The 20,259-nt window shown below is 38.4% G+C and overlaps 1 protein-coding gene across 3 annotated transcripts in view; it reads left to right on the top strand.

The window, feature by feature from the left end:
- mbd2 (methyl-CpG binding domain protein 2) overlaps positions 1 to 20,259 on the top strand; it is a 197,461-nt gene that overhangs the window by 16,086 nt on the left and 161,116 nt on the right. Inside the window, exon 1 of one of the 3 annotated variants that reach the window (XM_051928023.1) lies at positions 4,205 to 4,310. The exons of the other annotated variants lie outside the window; for them this stretch is intronic. Coding sequence (XP_051783983.1) covers positions 4,252 to 4,310 — 59 coding nt within the window. The 5' untranslated portion in view covers positions 4,205 to 4,251. Of the gene's footprint in view, positions 1 to 4,204; positions 4,311 to 20,259 lie in introns of those variants that run through there. 3 annotated transcript variants of the gene reach the window in all.

Raw genomic sequence — 20,259 nt, forward strand, 5'->3', positions numbered from 1 at the left:
AAATCTATAACTATGATGGTAGAATTTTAACATAAGGGGAGACATTAAAAGACCAGTTGTGGAGATGAGGGAGTTAAAATTTCTCCTATGCTGATGCTATCGTGGCGCTTCCCCTTCCCCCCCACTGAAACCACAGGTTTCGTGAGGCCTACGCCTTTTTATCCTTGTTATAAGTTCACATCAGTGCAGTAGCACCCTGCTGGTTCTTTTTTAACATAATAGTTCAAGCTAAATTCTCATATTTTTATTTTTATTTAGCACATGTACAGGGAAGGGGTTATGTTGAATGATTTTGACTTTGTGAAGAGAGTAATTGCTACAATGTCATTTTATTTTGTCACATATATGCCAGATCATGAATGGTAGTGTGAATATACGAAGGTTCCAACATAGTACGTTGACACTTCTAAACCTGGAAAGTAGTGAATCTTTAAAGATGAGAAAAATAATTATCAGGAAATGCAACCACAGTGTAACACTTAGGTGTGCAGCATGAACTTTTTAAAGTCTGTTTGTAGCACTGGACACAAAAACAGTTATGTTTGTGACAAAGAACTGTCTTACATAGGTAACAACTGTCAGTTACACCGTAAGGAACAGTAATGTTACTGTGCAGTACAGGAGACCAAATATCAAGACCGTGTCAGCATTGCGGCTCAGATCACACTCTTTGTTTCAATCCTGAAAGGGATTCCTGTCTCAAAGTACAGTTACTATACATTTTAACTTGGCTGTGTTACAGTCCTTACAGTCCCCCCAGTCTTAGCTATAACACATTTTAACTTTTTGATCTTTTCTGCACTTCCTGATCTGTTTAGTAAGCTGGCAGGGGAAAGTACAAAGGCTCTTGTCCTCTTTAGTACACCATCCTTTAGCCACAGCACCTATCATCATTTTCATATTGCCCACTTTGTTTAACCAAAAGGATATCCTGCAGCAGACGAAGACTGCAATACTTCGCACATACTTTTAAAAACGGACAGAAGAGTTGACCTCGCTGATTGGTAACAAAACAACAGGAAAACCAGATTCCATATCAATGGTTTTTCCAAAGCAGTGACATCTTGTTTTGCACCTCAGCAGCAGTCATATGTGTGATTAAATTTCCCAAAAACAGGCATGGATTTGAGAAGTCCCTGTCTGGGTGAAATGTGAATGGAGTACCTTTGTAAGGTTGAAACCAGTGTGCTGATTAGAAAGTGGAGAGTTTTTGCATACTTTTTCTTGAATTTTCAGATATGCTACCATGCACTGCAATTAACTGTACTGTTCTATAGTAGTCCAGAAGGGCTATTGTAATTAGGCAAAATAATAAGTAAAAAAAAAATTAAAAATACAGGTAGGTCTCAGAAACAAATCATTAATTCTCTTGATCAGAGGGTTCCTGGAGGGCTACAGTAGCTGTAGGTTTTCATTCCAGCTGCTTTCTTTACTGTTAACCAGTTATTAAAGATAGTGGAACATACTGTGTTGCCTTGATGTTAATTGACTTCCATTTTAATTAATTTCCATTTTTAAAAAAGCAGCCAAACAATAAGTACATGCAAACAGTTGATAGATGACCAGACTAAATTAGAACTCATTTCCACCTGTTTCCTTCATACAATATCTGTGTCAAGAAAATGCATGAAAAGAAAAAACTGAAGGTCTGAGAAATACTGATCTACCCTGGTACACAAAATATTTGGATGGTCTTCTCAGAAAAAAGTAAATCAATTTTGGAAATGACTGCTGTGGCAGAATGAGAACACTAACAAGCGACAGGATTAAACAATGTGCTTCATAAATAGAAAAAAATAGATGTTTGGTTGGTGTAAAAGTGGCGGCTCTCGAGGACCTTTTGAGATCCCTGAATTAGTTAGTCATCTGTTGGCTTTCCTTGTATCTCTTTATTGTTTGTCGGTTAAGGAAAAAAAACCAAAAAAAAAAAAAAAACCAAGCAACTCAATTATAATTAAGGCATATGCATTATGTTAAATTAGTTACTAATTAAGAAAGTGGCTGGAACAAGAAAACCTGCAGCCACCGTGGGCCTCCAGACTCTGAGAGGAGTTAGTTGAGGTGGTTTGGGCTTTTAATTGAGATGTTCATGGAACATCTGGGAAGTTCTCCAGAATGTTTTGCAAGATATTGCTAGTGATATGGTGACATGGTCAGTCCAGGTAGGCTGCTTCTATCAACACTACCAGGAAAAGTAGAATCAAAATCATGATGAATTGTTTAATATTAGCTGTACTTCCCATCTAAGATGGTCTGAAATCTAAATAATCAATGTAGCCTTCAGCGTTAATGTTTGCATTGCACCATACATTCAATGCATATGTCTCAGTTATATGGCATTTGCTATGGGATTTGTAAAAGCAGTGTTAATGTTTGTGATGTGCCATCTATTGAAACGGACAAATTCATTTAATTTAATACTAAAAATGTTTGTAATACGTCATATTTTGAATTGACAGAGGCATAGCAACTGGATGGCTGCACAGACAACAACAACATTTATTTATATAGCACATTTTCATACAAATAATGTAGCTCAGAGTGCTTTACATGATGAAGAAGAGAGAAAAAAAGACAAAGTAAGAATTAAAATAAGATAACAATAACTAACAGAATAAGAGTAAGGTCCGATGGCCAGGGAGGACAGAAAAAACAAAAAAACTCCAGACGCCTGGAAAAAAAAATAAAATCTGCAGGGGTTCCAAGGCCACAGGACCGCCCGGCCCCCTCTAGGTATGTTCAACCTAACATAAAAATGAAATAGTCCTCTTTGTATTTAGGGTTCTCATGGAAGGACTTAATGATGATGGTCATGTAGACTTCTGGCTTTTAATCCATCAATGTAGGAACATCATGGTGCTTTGATTAGGTGGTGTAGACACTTGTCCTTTTATTAAGGTGGAGGATAAAATGCAGAATAGAGTAATCAGGGAAATGCATTTTTTAATTGAACAAGCCTAACTAATTGCTACATATGTTTTCCTTTAATACAAAGGGTTATATGTATTTGTATTTATGATGACAAGTCTTAGCCATCTCTACATGTACCATTAGTTCAACACCTCAGTTTCTTTTAATATACCCAAAAAAGTAAAGTTGAAAACTTGTTGTGTGATTTGGGTTTGTTATTTATTATGAAACTGCTATCTACACTTTCAAATGTTCTTAAATCTGGTGAAAGTCTATAGGTGCATTAGGATCATGATATATTTAAAGGCCATTCATTATGTTCTCCTTCACCAAGCCTAAGATTTCACAGTTTGGAAGCATAGTATATATTGGTTTACCAAAGGCTCAGTTGAGTGTGCCCACTGAAAACAGATCAGTTCCAAATGTGTGGGAACACTCGGGCATAGCAGTTGTACGTGTGGAACAAGCAAGAATAACTAAGCATGCATGAGTAACAGAAGGGGGAAGGGGAATGGAGAAGGGGGAGGCTGGATGATTTGACTGTGTGCGGGTTAAGCGACTATGTGGGAAATCAGGCGAAAACGAACATATAAGAGGGGGATGCAGCTGCATGAGTGAGCTAGCACACAGCATTTCAGTATTAATTAAACAATAACTTCCTATGCAATTTTGTTTACATGTTTAAAAGAGTTTAGCATAACAGTAACAGTCACATTTCTGCTTGATTAACCCTAACCCTAATTGTTTTAATTGCATGGCACCACCCTGTTCAAACCCAGAGCACAACAAGTAAAGAGTAACCATTATGATAATCAAAGCAAGAATGTTCACACTTATTAGATCTAACAAGTAAAATAGTGTAAGATTGCTTATATCAGATTGAAGCTGAGGTGTTTTTGTTTATGAAAAATTGTTTTAGGTTTCTTTCAGCATTTGCTGAATCTTTTGTCGTTTCACTTCCTGCCTCAGAGAGTCGGCTGGTAGAGGAGAGAGAACATGAGCACATGTCTTCTGGATTCTGCAGCTTGCATGACAAGGAGCTTTGGCAGACTTTGTCATGGATTTCACATTGATTTTTTCCCATCCACACTCTGATTTTCCTGAAGAATCAATAAATGAGGGGCACAGTATGATGGGCAGAATGGTATTTGCCAAACAAGCTATTGCTTTTGGAGAATATGGAATTTTCTTTCCTGCCTGTTGACTTGTAGAATTGCAAAATGGAGATCATGTGTGGTTCATCCAAGCTGAATAAAAATCCTTTCTGTTCACAATCAGTCTTAATGTAACTGGCCAAACTGGGGAGTGACACTGTTTTGGAGGTCCTATTAGGAAAGTTCAATGCACTGTCTGGTGAGGAGCTACTCATTCTTTGAGGGCCATCTGAAAAGGCATTTGTGGTAAGAGACTAATCAAGGAAAATCAATTGACACATGTGAAATCTTTATATAATGTTTGACACAGTGTTGCACTAAATAGCTCACAGTCCTGAATTGTGGGACAGGACCTAGGTTCATATGTTTATATTGTTGTGTTTCCATCCTTTCTTCACAAATCCAAATATGATTTGCCTCAACAGAATATCTGTGAGTGCCCAAGAATGGACTTGCATCCCCATCTAGATAAGACCCGAAAACACAAAGACATTAATACATTGTGTAATATGGATTGATGGGCATCAGGATTTCTATCCTGCAGTAGACACATGTACAGTATATAGAACTTTATCTTGTTTAATGTCAATCAGCTACCATGGGAAGGTACAAGTAACTTCTTTAGGATGCTTCCTTGATACATTCTAGCAACTAAAACTGCACATTAAATGTGTAGCTTACTTAACAATATATGGTAGTGTGTTAATGTTTTTGAAATATGCAACTGATATTATTGTGTAGTGATTCAAAGTTCACATTTGAGGCAAGCAGATCACTTTTTTATTTTGTTCACTGAGGTGTGCTTGCCTCTGTGGCCTTTTGAGGCTTCATTATATTTTTTATTTTGTGAAAAAGTGCCCATTGTGACAAGCATTTTGTGGTCTACACATCGCACTTCTGGAAAATCTCTGACATTATCTGCTTCAGTGCAGTTTGGACAGTATAAGAGTGATGACCAATTGTAGCTCATTCATTTGAACAGCTGTGCACTAATACCCTCGGGTCCTTTCACTCTCAGGGGTTTCGGTGATTGTCCACTTTTCTCTTTTTTGAGTCCTTCATGTTTTAGTTACCTCAGTAAATGTGGCTTAAAGCATGTCCTCCACCCTTCTCTTCTCCCTGGTGAATTTAAGACATCTGTATGCCACTTCCTGTTCATGAAAAAAGGCTTCTGAATGCACTGTGATATTGTTGCACTAAGAATGATTTTAAACAACTGAACACCGTAGTTTTATGTGTGCGGTTGATGTCCCCTCTTTTTCTTTACTTGCTTTACTGAAGTATCATCCATTATAATGAAAGCAAAGAGATTGTGATTATTTAGATTATCAGTATGTCTATCAGCTGTTTTAGCTGTTCTCATAGCTATCGTTAGTCTTGAAATCTTTGCACAGAACTTTCACCCACCACAACAAGTGACATAAGGACAAAACTCTTCTTTTTTTTATTCACAAAATGCCTTTTGGAGACAGAGTGACACAGTGCTGTACACAAAGAAAAAATTAAGTTACAGACAATGAAAATTAAAAAATAACATTCCAACTGACATAACCAAGAACAGTATAACCATATGGCTACCCATATGCTAATCTAAACAGGTGCATCTTTAACTGTTGTTTTAATTTATCAGTTGTATCAGCATCCAGTAATGCACAAGGAAGGCTATTCCACCATTTCAGTGCAACAGACTGAAAAGCCCGATCCCCACGAGTCCTTGGCCTAGTACGTGGAACACTAAGAAGGCCCTGGTGGTGGGAGACCAGTGCTATAATGGTGTAACAGATCAGAAATATATTATGGTGTTTGATCATGAAATGCTCTATAGGTGATTACTAAAAGTTTAAAATGAATTCTAAATTCCTCCAGGAGATAATAAAAAGAAGAAAAAAATCAAAGTATTGTGAGATCACTTACTGGAGCAGGTTAACATTCTGGTAGCAGCATTTTGAATAGTGTGAAGACGTAGCAGAGAAGTCTTGTTTAAACATGTAAATAACGAATTACAAAAATAAAAGCATGAACTAACGTCTCCATTTGAGCCTTGGAAACTATTGTGGAAAATTGTGGGTTCGCTTCCCGGTTCCTCTCTGTGTGGATAGCACTTTGAGTACTAAGAAAAGCTCTATATAAATATAATGAATTATTATAATTATTATTATTATTATTGTTCTTAGTTTTGATATGATCCTTAGATGATAAAAACAGGAACAAGATAAGGACCTGAGCATTAAGATTCAAAGACTGGTCGAATAAAACCAGACACAAGATTTAAAGTTAAAGGAAACAGTTGATACACCTGAGACTGATCTTGGAGTGCAAGACTGGAAGGTCAATAATTAAAAACTCATTTTTTTTATTGAACTGTTAAAAATTAGCAGTGAGCCATTTATTTCACTCGGACATTTCACCAAAACTGATAACTTATGAAAGTGTTGTGGTTTAAAAGAGGGTGATTGCTGAATATTATCAGTGTTAAAGTGATATGAGATGTCTTTAAAAGATCTTAATGAAATAATATTATTAATAATCTTTATAATGAAACTAATGCTGACCCAAGAATAGATCCCTGCGGTACTCCACACAACAGGAATGCCAGGGCTGGCTTGTACTCACCCGCACTGACTGAGAAACCTCTCTGCGCCAAGGTGTAAACCAGTCTAGTGTGGTCCCAGGGATACCTACACAACGATTGAGCCTATTAATTAGAAGGGTATGGTCCACAGTATCAAATACTGCACTAAGATTCAAAAGTACAAGAACCAAACACTCCCTCACATTAGCAGCCATCAAAAGGTCATTAGCAACCTTAAGAAGCACTGCTATTTTTAATACATATACATGAATTAGATAAAAATATAAATAACAAGCTGATTAAGTTTGCAGATGATACCAAAATAGGTGGGTTAGCAGATAATTTGGAATCTGTTATATCATCACAGAAGGACTTGGATAGCATACAGGCTTGGACAGATTTGTGGCAGATGAAATTTAATGTCAGTAAATGTAAAGTATTACACATTGGAAGTAAAAATGTTAGGTTTGAATACACAATGGGCAGTCAGAAAATTGAGAATACACCTTATGAGAAGGATTTAGGAGTCATAGTGGACTCTAAGCTATTGACTTCCAGACAGTGTTCAGAAGCCATTTAGAAGGCTAACAGAATGTCAAGTTGTATAGCGCCCTGATATATGGAGTACAAGTCCAAGGAGGTTCTGCTCAACCTTTACAATGCACTGGTGAGGCCTCATCTTGGGTACTGTGGGCAGTTTTGGTCTCCAGGCTACAAAAAGGACATAGCAGCGCTAGAAAAGGTCCAGAGAAGAGCAACTAGGCTGATTCCAGGGTTACAGGGGTTGAATTATGTGGAAAGATCAAAAGAGCTGAGCATTTACAGTTTAAGCAAAAGAAGATTAAGAGGTGACATGATTGAAGTGTTTAAAATTATGAAGGGAATTAGTACAGTGGATCGAGACTGTTATTTTAAAATGAGTTCATCAAGAACACGGGGACACAGTTGGACACTTGTTAAGGGTAAATTTCGTACAAACATTAGGAAGTTTTTCTTTACACAAAGAACGACAGACACTTGGAATAAGCTACCAAGTAGTGTGGTAGACAGTAAGACGTTGGGGACTTTCAAAACTCGACTTGATGTTTTTTTGGAAGAAATAAGTGGATAGGACTGGCGAGCTTTGTTAGGCTGAATGGCCTGTTCTCATCTAGAGTGTTCTAATTTTCTAATGATGTTACTGTGGAATATCCATCCATCCATCCATCCATTTTCCAACCCGCTGAATCTGAACACAGGGTCACGGGGGTCTGCTGGAGCCAATCCCAGCCAACACAGGGCACAAGGCAGGAACCAATCCTGGGCAGGGTGCCAACCCACCGCAGGACACACACAAACACACCCACACACCAAGCACACACTAGGGCCAATTTAGAATCACCAATCCACCTAATCTTTTGTTTCCTAAATATATTCCTATATTGTTTCCTAAAGACAGACTTCAATGCATCTAAAATATGATATGTATTACGAAAAGCAGTCTGTTGTGATTTGACTCTCTTTTCTAAGTGTTTAGCTTGAAATAGTTTAGTTTAGAAATATGCCACATATTGTTAAAATCAGAAGGATAAAATTTAGTTTTTTCATCATCATCAACACCAAATTTGACCCAATCAAGTGAAGGACTCGTAAAAAGATAGAGAAGTTGGAAGAGCATCCAACAAACAAGACTAAGGATTTAATTCTGGGTTAAAGTAAAAATGTTATCAAGAGATATTGGGGAAATTAATTTAGAGTAAAAAAAAAGCATGGGAGATCAGCCTGAACAAGGTTTGGAAAAACAGAGATATTAATCAAATGGAAGTAACTTTCTCAATAAAATAGTTGAGATTATTATCACAATAAGTATTAGAAAAAACAGGATCACTAATTGAGACAGGAGAAACAATGTTAGAAATAGTGTCAAACAAAACTTTGGGGTTATGTTTGCTATCAGATATTAATTGTGCAAAATATGAAGCCCTAGAATCTGGCATTGTGTTATTTTAGGTGTAACTCAATTCAGTTAAGTAAAGGCAATAAAGTTCCAATTTAGAGACCTTCCATAAACATTGAATATTTCGACAGTAGTTCGTAGCACTATGAATAGAGCTTTTTTAGCCAAGACAAGAGTTATTAACCTGACTATGACCTGATTTCAAAGGTGTGAAAGAGTTCAGCATATTGTTCATTAAAAGTGTGAACCAATACCTCAGCATCATCACCATTAAAGTCATTTGATCTGTCAAACAGAGTACAAAATTGAACTAAAACACTCAAACTTCACAGAAAAATGTCTCTTGACTTCTAATACTGATTTAATTTCAAGAGACAGGTAAGCTCCACACTGTTAGAACAAGAGTCTCTGGAGAAAAATAAACCAGGAATTTCTGTAAATGTCTTTTCTGTTGCTGACATCTTGGCTCATCAGATGTGTCCAGGTGACTTGATCCAGAAAAAATATCCAAAGGCTGAATGGCATGATGAATTCCATAAGACAGCCCTAGAAGTTTAAGCGTTGTAATAGACAATACTTCAAGCCAATGAGTACAGGGTGTGGTGGCTGTTACATTTTGTCATCTTTTTCAAATATTATTTACAAACATTAGTCCAATAAACTGTTTAGGTACCCATTGATACCTCATCTCCCTGTTTCTGTCCATAACAGAAAATTAGAGTGATTTTTTGGTTATAGAAAAGATAATTTCCTTGACCTTCAGCTCTGTCTTGCTTTTAGTTTGTCTCGGGATTTTTATATTTGAATACGTCTTATGGCATAGCTTAAAAATGATTCTTATGTTGTGTCTGCATTAAATAGTAATATTTTTTCCCAGTAATGCTAAAAGGTTTATATGTGAGAATTGATGTCAGTCAGTCATTTTCAAAGTTGCTTTATCCTGAATAGGGTCATGGGGGGTGCTGGAGCCTATCCCAACTAGCATATGGCGCAAGGCAGGAACAAATCCCGGACGAGGCACCAGTCCATCGCTGGAAGAACATACACACACACACCAACCACACACAAATGTCCATTTTAGTATTTCCAATCCGCATGTCTTTAGACTGAGGAGGAAACTGGCGAACCTGTTGGAAACCCTGTAGACATTGGGAGAACATGCAAACTCCACGCAGGGAGGACAGGGCACGAACCTGGCCTCCTTACTGTGAGGCAGCAGTGCTACCACTACGCCACCGTGCCACCCTGAGAATGAATGCAAGTGTGTCAATATGGCAATATTACATCATATGTCTATAATGCCATTGCAAGCATACTGTAAATCTCTGTGACACAGTGGCATACTGATTGTTGGATATATGCAGAGTTGTAGGGACACCGTCAAATATGGGACACACCAGGGAAGCAAATATGTTTGTTAAAGTAATAGTAATTTTTGCTCCCAATGTATGTTACGGTATAAACAAATATGGGCATTTTGCAATATATGCAATTAATAGCAGAAAAAAATGTAAAATTAGGTAGTGTATATTCAGTTTTCTTTCATTTTTTTAATGTCAAACCATAAGCAGTATTACAAATTAGCAGTGTATAGATTCATTGTCCTTTTTATTAAAGAACTGAATTGAAATAAAATGATATTGTTACATAAAACTATAAATGTACTGTATTTCATATTTTTGCTAGCAGGGATATTTTTTTATCATCCATTCATTATCTGAAACCATAGTCTGTCATGGCAGCAACTACTGCAAGGCAGGAACCAACTCTGGAAGGGATGCCATTTTATCCTTCAGCGAAGTAGAGTGTTGTACCATGTTAGCCATAGATTGATACAGGAGAAAGTAGGGTGAAATGACACTTTTTATTGGCTAACTAAATAGATTACAAATGCAGCATTTGTAATCTATTTAGTTAGCCAATAAAAGGTGTCATTTCACCCTACTTTCTCCTGTATCCTTCAGCGAAGTCACTCAAGAGCACACACTAGTATGGCTGCAGCCTCACAACCCCAGAAGCCTCAGTTTGAATTCCCGCTTGTCACTGTTTATATGGAGTGTGCATATTTTCTCAGTGTTTGCATAGGTTTTTGTCCAAGTTGTCTGATTTTACTTTCATTCCTCAATTACATGCTTGTTAGGTTAATTGGCGACTCTGAATTGGCCAGTGTGTGGCTGTGTATGTGAATGTGCCCAGAGACAGACAGACTCTAGTTCATTTTAAGAATCATCTATAGCTACTGAGATCATTGGCTTAAACTGTTAAATGTGAGAATATGATTTAATTCCACAGTACAAAAATACAAGTCCATATGTAAGCTCTATATGCTGATTTTATAAAATTTTTCCTAGTAGCCATAAGGAACAACTTAGCTGTTTACTTTAGCATACTTGTAATGTATAGAACAGTTTTCTACAGGTCTGTATAACACAAATGAGACCCCAATGAAAAGCTTAGAAAGATTTCTAACCATTGTTGACCTACTATAATGTGGGTTAATGCATAATCAAAAACCTAAAGCTGTACTGTATTTAAACTGGAATTACAGAAATGAGCAAAAGAAATAATGACAGAAAATACTTGTATATACTATAGAGGTAAATAAACTGAAGGAGTGAAGTTATGATAAAGTATTTTGCATATCCTAGGAGAGAATAATAAAGGCCATCACACAAGTTTAAGGACAGCATGTCAATGCAGTCTTGAGGTCAGGCTGAATTCAGAGGTGGGGTGCAATGTTCTGTGTGTGTTTAACTGGGATTCTTTCCATACTCTAAAGACTTGGGAAAGACAGAGAAATTGCTTTGCATCTTTGTCTCATTTGAGCATTTTCTACTGCTGACCAATGTCCCAAATACAGGAGTGTTGTTTCTGACAGTTCCTTCTTGTAGGACATGCAATATGTCATTGCATGCATGAATTGGCTAAATGTGTGAAAAAAATGGATGGATAATGGTAGTCATCACTAATTACCATCAAATAATTTGAGGGTGTCTGTTTCACTTGGGAAAGTCCCATTCCTTGCCCTTTTTGTCACTTATTTATAAGACAATTTTGGAATCACCATAATCTGTAATTCTTTATAAGATCTGTTTCAGCTAACACCCAATGGTTCTTAATTGTTTAATGAACACTGTATTTTGGTGCCTTATATAAGTCAAGTGAAGGAGTCCTAACCCACCTACAGTCACACAATGGGACAAGGATGTCTTATTTAATCTAAAATAAAAAAATCAAATCACTTCACAAGCAACTGCACAAAACTCGCCTAGAATTTAGCAAACATTTATTAAGACTGCTAAACATCTCTTAACCTTTAGGCTGCTTTAGTATTTATGACTGATTAATTAATAATAAACCTTCTGATTTATTGCTCTCTAGATGAGTAGAGGAGAGGGTCCTGGCTTTAACTTGAGTGAGGTATAGAAATTAACTGTTTTGTAATCCATTTATTGGGTGGCACTGTGGCGCAGTGGGTAGCTCTGCTGCCTCGCTGTAAGGAGACCCAGGTTCACTTCCCAGGTCTTCCCTGCGTGTTGTTTGCATGTTCTCCCCATGTCTGCGTAGGTTTCCTGTGGGTACTCCGGTTTATTCCCACAGTCCAAAGACATGCAGGTTAGGTGGATTTTGGTGTGTTGGTGTATGTGGGTGTGTGTGTGTGTGTGCCCTGTGGTAGGCTGGCACCCTGCCCAGGGTTTGTTTCCAGCCTTGCGCCCTGTGTTGGCTCCAGCAGACCCCTGTGACCCTGTAGTTATGTAGGATATAGCGGGTTGAATAATGGATGGATGGATAATCCATTTATTGCAGTATAGTGTATAAAACCATTAAAGAAAAATACTTATTACCATCTTGTTACCTTCACAGAGCTATTAAACAGTTAAGAATATTTGGGAAACACCATTCACAAGTGCACAAATTAACTGCTAAATCTAACCACTGACAGATTCTGTGTGGTCTTACATGAAGTGAGATATTATGTGATTAAATGGGAACTTCTAATTTTACAGAACAAGCAAAAACAATTGGTTCTTGTAGAGGAGACCTGTTAGCATGAAAGAAACTACAGTTTTTTCTCAGGGAGGAGACCAAAAGACCAATATTTTAGTTTAACTTGCAAATAAGCACTGGCTAGCAATGAACCCTAAAGCCTATACCAGGTTTTGAGCACACAAAAGCTACATTTTGCATAACATAATATTTTGAAAGGCACCTAATACAATTCACAGAAATGGGTGCCAGGGCATTGACTGCATGTCAAGAACCAGCCCCAAACAGCTTGTACGTCCATTGCAGGTCCCACTTACGTATGCTCCCACACATTCACAAAAGTCAAGTTTTGGAATTGCTAATTATCTTAACACATGTCTTTATGGATGTGGGAGAAAAAAGTACCCTGCAGAAAAACCAACGTAAACTGAGGGAGAACATGAAAATTCCACATGGACAAAAAGCCAAGTATGGAATTTGAACCCAAAATGTTATGTTAACAACTGAACCGCCATGATTACAACTTAATTCCTTGCAATTTTATATATGTTTTGAGTATTGTAAGGGGGAACATATGCCACCCTAGAGATCCATGTCAGACCTACATATACATTGTGAAAGAATCACAAACACAAAGATAAAGGTTTGGGATAGCCACCCTGTATGCTTGAAAAGAAGTAGGCAAAACAAAACTCAGAAGGAGCTCAGAACAAACTGATTACAATGAAGCAAGATGGTTGACATACTGTACTGTATATAGCTGGGACAGGAGGTGAGGTCAGGAGAGTCAGGACAGGAAGTGAGGTCATCGAGCGGGATTTCTTTCTTTAGGTCTGCAGAGGAAGAAAGAGAGAAAATGTTAGGTGACAGTGCAAATCCTGGGTCCGGTGGATAATTACAATTATTTAAGCCTGTAATCGGTTTACCATGTGCATGTGTGTGACAACATTTACAAAATTTCAGGTATACTGTACAGCAGGGGTCTCCAACATGTCGCTCGCGAGTTACTGATAGCTCGCAACCCCTTTCCAAGTAGCTCACCAAAGGGTTAATGAATCCTACATAAATTTGAAAACTTCATTAGTCAAATTAGGGGTGGGTAATCTTCCAAAAAATCATATCACGATCCTTTTAAGACAAAATCACGATCCACAATCTGAATTGCAACCTGTCTTTTCAATGTGGCATACACTTAATAGAATATCCAGACTCAAACTCATCAAGACCTAAGTAACACTTTATTTTATATATCAAACAAAGTTGAATTCAATTGTTCTCTCATTCACTACCTAAGCGGGGTTAAGGACCACGCCTCAAAACTGTCGAGTGAGTGAGGAAGGCCCCTCCCCTCGGCCCGTTGCGTGGATCTCGCATTCGCACAAATAAATCGGTATGGCAAGCGAACTATGATACACAGCGAAATGAGAGAAGTCGCAAAATCAACCGGAATGTTCAAGCAAATTATAGAAAAAAACCCGATCTAAATCCGTTAAGTAGTTCTCTCATGAAAAGCAGACAGACAGAGAGACATAGGATTTTATACAGTATTTAATATATTAGTAAACCTTCAAAATAATGTGCAGTTAAAGTCTCAACAGCATTCTCAGCATTTCTGGAGCTTAGCAGAGCCAGATAACTATAAGAATCTTCACCAAGCAGCTGTGAAAATGTCTGCTTTGGGTCTCTATACCTCTGTGAGTCTGCCTTTTCTGATATGAATGTCATGAAATCAAAGTTCAGAACAAGACTGACAGACGAACATTTAAATGACTCCATACGAGTTAACCTAAGTGGCTACACTCCACCATACACCTGCCTCTCTTGTTGACTCCATGTAGTGGCAGTCATCTGACTAACTACAAAACACATCACACATGCAACTGGACATGTGAACAAAGGGAAACAGTGACATGGAACAAAATGACAAATGAATAAGGAATATCTGTGTATTTGGAATTGCATTGTTTTGTTTTGACAGCATTCATGTTTTAATTCAACAGTGTGAGATATACTAAGAAATGCATACAGACATACAAAATGCACTTGCAGGTGAACTAAATATTTTTTGTGATGTTTTAATGCAAAATGTGAGTTGTGGACACCAACATTTTGTAAATGTTCAGGCAAAACAAGCTTATTCAGTTTGTTTGGGTTGAAACAAGGTATGAGAATAAATGTTAGAAAACATGAGTAGCTCTCGGCCATTTTCATTTTGTAAAAGTAGCTCTCATGGGAAAAAAGGTTGGTGACCCCTGCTGTACAGTTCTCCATCTAGCTTGTTTCCATGTACATCTTTATGTGTTTATCATGCACTGTTTGATCAGCGGGGGGCAATGTCGGTCCTGGAGAGCTGCAGTGGCTGCAAGTTTTTGTTCCAACCCAGTTTCTTAATGAGAAGTCAATTATTGCTGATGAAGAACTTATTGCTCAAGTGACATTTTAATGCTTCATTTTAGTGGTCTCGCTTGTTAAGGTTCCCCATCCTTAATTGCTTATTTCAGTCTTAAAGAGCTGCATTCACTGTTTAATGGCTCCTTATTAGCAATAAGATGTAAATGACAAAGCAGCCAGCAGTTCTCCATCTAGCTTGTTTCCATGTACATCTTTATGTGTTTATCATGCACTGTTTGATTTAATAAAACACTCAAGAGAAAATGTGACAGACTGAAAATGATCCGTTTTAGGCTTCAAATCATTTGGGTGATATCCTTGCAAAGGAAAAAATCTATGATATAAGAAGCTTATAATTTAAGACTAACAAGCCATAAAATTAAATAAGGTCTGAGATTGGCAAGGATTGTTTTCTAATTAAGCAACTGGGTAGGAATGAAAACCTGCAGCCACTGTGGCTCTCTAGGACAGACATTGCCCACCCCTGCAGTAGATTAATGTTTAATATTGATAATGCTTTATATGTGAAATTGTAGAATAAACAGGTCAGATTTCAGTCCTAGTGGTAAGTCAGTTTCGAGCCGCAGTATCTCTTAGAAAGCAATAATTTAACATTCCATAAGTATACTTTAAACTTGCAGTTGTACGTAAGGCAATACCTTGTAGTAGTCAAGGATGAGAAGGCAGCATAATAGCTCTCATGTTCACCGAGTACTGCCTTAACTTTTCTACACCATTACATTTTGTTCTGTGGCATTCTTCCTCCTTCCGGGTTTCTTCATGTTGATGTAAATACATTCATAAACCTCAGTATGGATTTTAAAAATTCATAATGCTGCACATTAGGTATTTTTTTCACTACTTCTATATTCAGTAAAATAGAGAATGCTAAGGGCGCATTTATACTTCACGCTCAGAACGCGTACGCACCCGCATCATGGCCGCCACGCGTTCTGAGCGTTCATTTGATGCGTCCTCTGAGCAGGCCCTCAGAAATCAACACGACGCGTGCGCGAGTTGCAGTACCAGCAAAAAGTCGGGGGGCTCAGTGTGCTAAAAGTTGGAATGTGACGTCAGAGTCTCTGTTTACTATCTACATGTGACAGAAAGCCGCTTTGAGGATCCTACGAGATCGGTGTGCGCGCTTCGATATTTGATAAATGGTTTGATGTGGTGAAGCAAAATGCCGACATACAGATGTCTTCATGGTGCTTTTATATTTAAGCGTTGCATATTCCCGATCGTAATGACACGATACGTTTTAAAATTCTCACATACCGTCTTCTGTGCTCTTTTTTTTTTTCTAGGGCTTCCTCTGCTCCTGACAGCAGCGAATTGCCAGCAATAGATCGCCACACTGAGCACATTAAATGTATGATATTCCAACTCTCTGCACATTTAGAATCCTTAGATTTATACTTTATATATCACTTTCATGATGAAAAGCATTAAAGTATGTATATTACATTTTACAGATAAATCGGTAATTTCATGTAAATAATGAATACTGTTAATAATTAGACACATGGGGTGACACAGTGGCGGAGCGTTAGCGCTGCTGTCTTGCAGGGAGTCACGTCGCTGATATTCCCTGCCTGGAGTTTACACGTTTTCCTGCTGGGTTTCCTCAGTGTGCTCCAGTTTCCTTCCAAAGATATGCAGATTTGGGGATTTGGTGCCGCTAAAATGATGCTAGTGTATGTGTGTGCTTGTATTCACCTTGCTATGAGCCGAGGCATCGTCCAGGGATTGTTTCTCACTCGTGCCCAATGCTTGCTGGAATGGACACATCCCTGGATTTAATCAATAAACATCCTTTTCAGAGATATTGCGGTAAGGTGTCATCGGAATTTAATGGGTGTTCTAGGCAATTCACAACACAGAGAAGCCGAACATGTTCTCACCGTGATAATATCTCGCACTGCCACCTGGCGGGTTCCTCCAGATTTACGTAAAGTACGCGCTCAAGTATAAACACTTCAATGCTTGCATAGCAGGAGCGTCCGCTGCAGCATGCATCGCATGAAGTATAACTCCGGCCTAAGAAAGTCATGCTTACAGTAAAACAAGTTAATGAAGAGTTTCTGACACATACAGTATTTTCTATTTATTTATACTAAAATTTCTTCAGGAATAAAAAATATTTGTGTTTAGTGCTTCAGTTTTGCAAGGGATCTGGTTGCTGTAACTGTTCGTGAAAATTCTTATTCATCTTTATTCACAATATGTACGACTGATGGAACATTGCTGAAGTAGTATTAATCCAGTTTGAGTGTTTTCTTTTTAGTTAGTCAGATGGACAATTTCTAATAATAAAATAGTGTGATTTGAATGAATTAATTTGCCCTTATGAAAAGATGTCGCAGTTTAGTCATCCTTCGAGTATATCTGTAAGTGAAATAAATGTATGGCATAATACAAAAGTGCATTACGCTAACTGCATATCAACACCTTTAATGAACCAGTTAAACAATAGGTTTGGGATTTTTCATGTCGAAGTTATTTCTTTACAAACTTGGTATATACAGTGCATCCGGAAAGTATTCACAGCACATCACTTTTTCCACATTTTGTTATGTTACAGCCTTATTCCAAAATGGATTAAATTAATTTTTTTCCTCAGAATTCTGCACACAACACCCCATAATGACAACGTGTAAAAAGTTTACTTGAGGTATTTGCAAATTTATTAAAAATAAAAAAACTGAGAAATCCCACGTACATAAGTATTCACAGCCTTTGCTCAATACTTTGTCGATGCACCTTTGGCAGCAATTACAGCCTCAAGTCTTTTTGAATATGATGCCACAATCTTGGCACACCTATCCTTGGCCAGTTTCGCCCATTCCTCTATGCAGCACCTCTCAAGCTCCATCAGGTTGGATGGGAAGCATTGGTGCACAGCCATTTTAAGATCTCTCTAGAGATGTTCAATCGGATTCAAGTCTGGGCTCTGGCTGGGCCACTCAAGGACATTCACAGAGTTTTCCTGAAGCCACTCCTTTGATATCTTGGCTGTGTGCTTAGGGTTGTTGTCCTGCTGAAAGATGAACCATCGCCTCAGTCTGAGGTCAAGAGCGCTCTGGAGCAGGTTTTCATCCAGGAGGTCTCTGTACATTGCTGCAGTCATCTTTCCCTTTATCCGGACTAGTCTCCCAGTTCCTGCCGCTGAAAAACATCCCCACAGCATGATGCTGCCACCACCATGCTTCACTGTAGCGATGGTGCCAGGTTTCCTCCAAATGTGACGCCTGGCATTCACACCAAAGAGTTCAATCTTTGTCTCATTAGACTTTGACTCATGGTCTGAGAGTCCTTCAGGTGCCTTTTGGCAAACTCCAGGCGGGCTGCCATGTGCCTTTTACTAAAGAGTGGCTTCCGTCTGGCCACTTTACCATACAGGCCTGATTGGTAGATTGCTACAGAGATGGTTGTCCTTCTGCAAGGTTCTCCTTTCTCCACAGAGGACCTCCCTGACTAAAGCCCTTCTCCCCCGATCGCTCAGTTTAGATGGCCGGCCAGCTCTAGGAAGAGTCCTGGTGGTTTTGAACTTCTTCCACTTACGGATGATGGAGGCCACTGTGCTCATTGGGACCTTCAAAGCAGCAGAAATTTTTCTGTAACCTTCCCCAGATTTGTGCCTCGAGACAATCCTGTCTCGGAGGTCTACAGACAATTCCTTTGACTTCATGCTTGGTTTGTGCTCTGACATGAACTGTCAACTGTGGGACCTTATATAGACAGGGTTATGCCTTTCCAAATCATGTCCAATCAACTAAATTTACCACAGGTGGACTCCAATTAAGCTGCAGAAACATCTCCAAGATGATCAGGGGAAACAGGATGCACCTGAGCTCAATTTCGAGCTTCATGGCAAAGGCTGTGAATTCTCATTTTTTTATTTTTAATAAATTTGCAAAAACCTCAAGTAAACTTTTTTCACGTTGTCATTATGGGGTGTTGTGTGCAGAATTCTGAGGAAAAAAATTAATTTAATCCATTTTGGAATAAGGCTGTAACATAACAAAATGTGGAAAAAGTGATGCGCTGTGAATACTTTCCGGATGCACTGTATGCATTTGCCATGTGAAATTGTGTTCTAAAGTTAAGTACTTTCTATAAATTTAAAAAAGCGTCTTGCCAGCTCTGGCACTTTGTAACGGAGGGTATGGTACACAGAGGAAAATCTTAAAAACTTACCAAATATGTCCATTTTTCAAGCCAAGACAGTTGCTAAGTATGTAAAGCTTAATACAACTTTTTTGCACCTCAGTTACATTGTTTGATTGACATGATTATAAACACACAAGGAGGATCCAGCCAGTTGACCATATGATATAATGGGCTTTGAGAATTCCAGCACAGCAAGTCATCAGCCCATGCTCTGTAGTATTATCTGATGGTATACTATATGTAGGGAACAACATTGCTGTAGGGGTTGGAAAGTGTTAACATCATATTCTCAAGTAATGGGTTGACAGCAACACCACTAATGATTCTCGTGATTTGGATTCAGGACCATACTGAAAAAGTGTGTGGCTTTCCACTCTGTCACCAGGGCAGGCCAGGATTTTGACTGGCGTATCCAAAATAACCTCACACCATGTCTGCTAGTCTGCACACTGCCACCTGAGGATGTGACCTAATGAGGGCCTGAAAATGGGGTAACTGGGTTGTAAAGTTTAAAATGCCTTTAGAGTTTTAAAATATCTTAGATCAGGGGTGGCGAACTCCAGGCCTGGAGTGCCGCAGTGGCTGCAGCTTTTCATTCTTACCATCTTCTTAATTAGTGGCCAGTTTTTGCTGCTAATTACTTCCTTTAAATAACTTGACTCAGGCCCCATAGTTGTTTCTTTTTCTTTAATTAATAGCCAAACAATAATGAAACACAAAACAAGCCACCACATGACCAGCTCCCCTGTGCCCATCACACAATATCTGAAATTAAAGAGAGGTGCTGGTTTGGTAAGGTTGATCTCTCAGGTCACCAAACATTTTGACGGTGCTCTTAGAAAGAACAGAAAAACAACAGTTTTTGAAATGTGTGCTGTGGCAGAATGAGAGCAGCAACAAGCCATGGAATTAAATAACGGGTTTAATTAACAGCACGAATTGGCTTCTCATTAAGGAAGTGATTGGAGTGAAATTGGTTGGAGTTTGAAGCCCCAGCTTAGCTGGTCATCTGTTAGCTTGTTTCACATCTCATTTCTGCTTGGCTATCATTTAATGAAGAAAGGAATCAAATCAGAGGGCTGAACTCTTCTAACAGGGCTATTCAAGTGATGGGGAAACAGTTAATTAGCAGTGAA

This window comes from Erpetoichthys calabaricus, chromosome 5 (assembly GCF_900747795.2).
Source record: "Erpetoichthys calabaricus chromosome 5, fErpCal1.3, whole genome shotgun sequence".
NCBI lineage: Eukaryota > Metazoa > Chordata > Cladistia > Polypteriformes > Polypteridae > Erpetoichthys > Erpetoichthys calabaricus.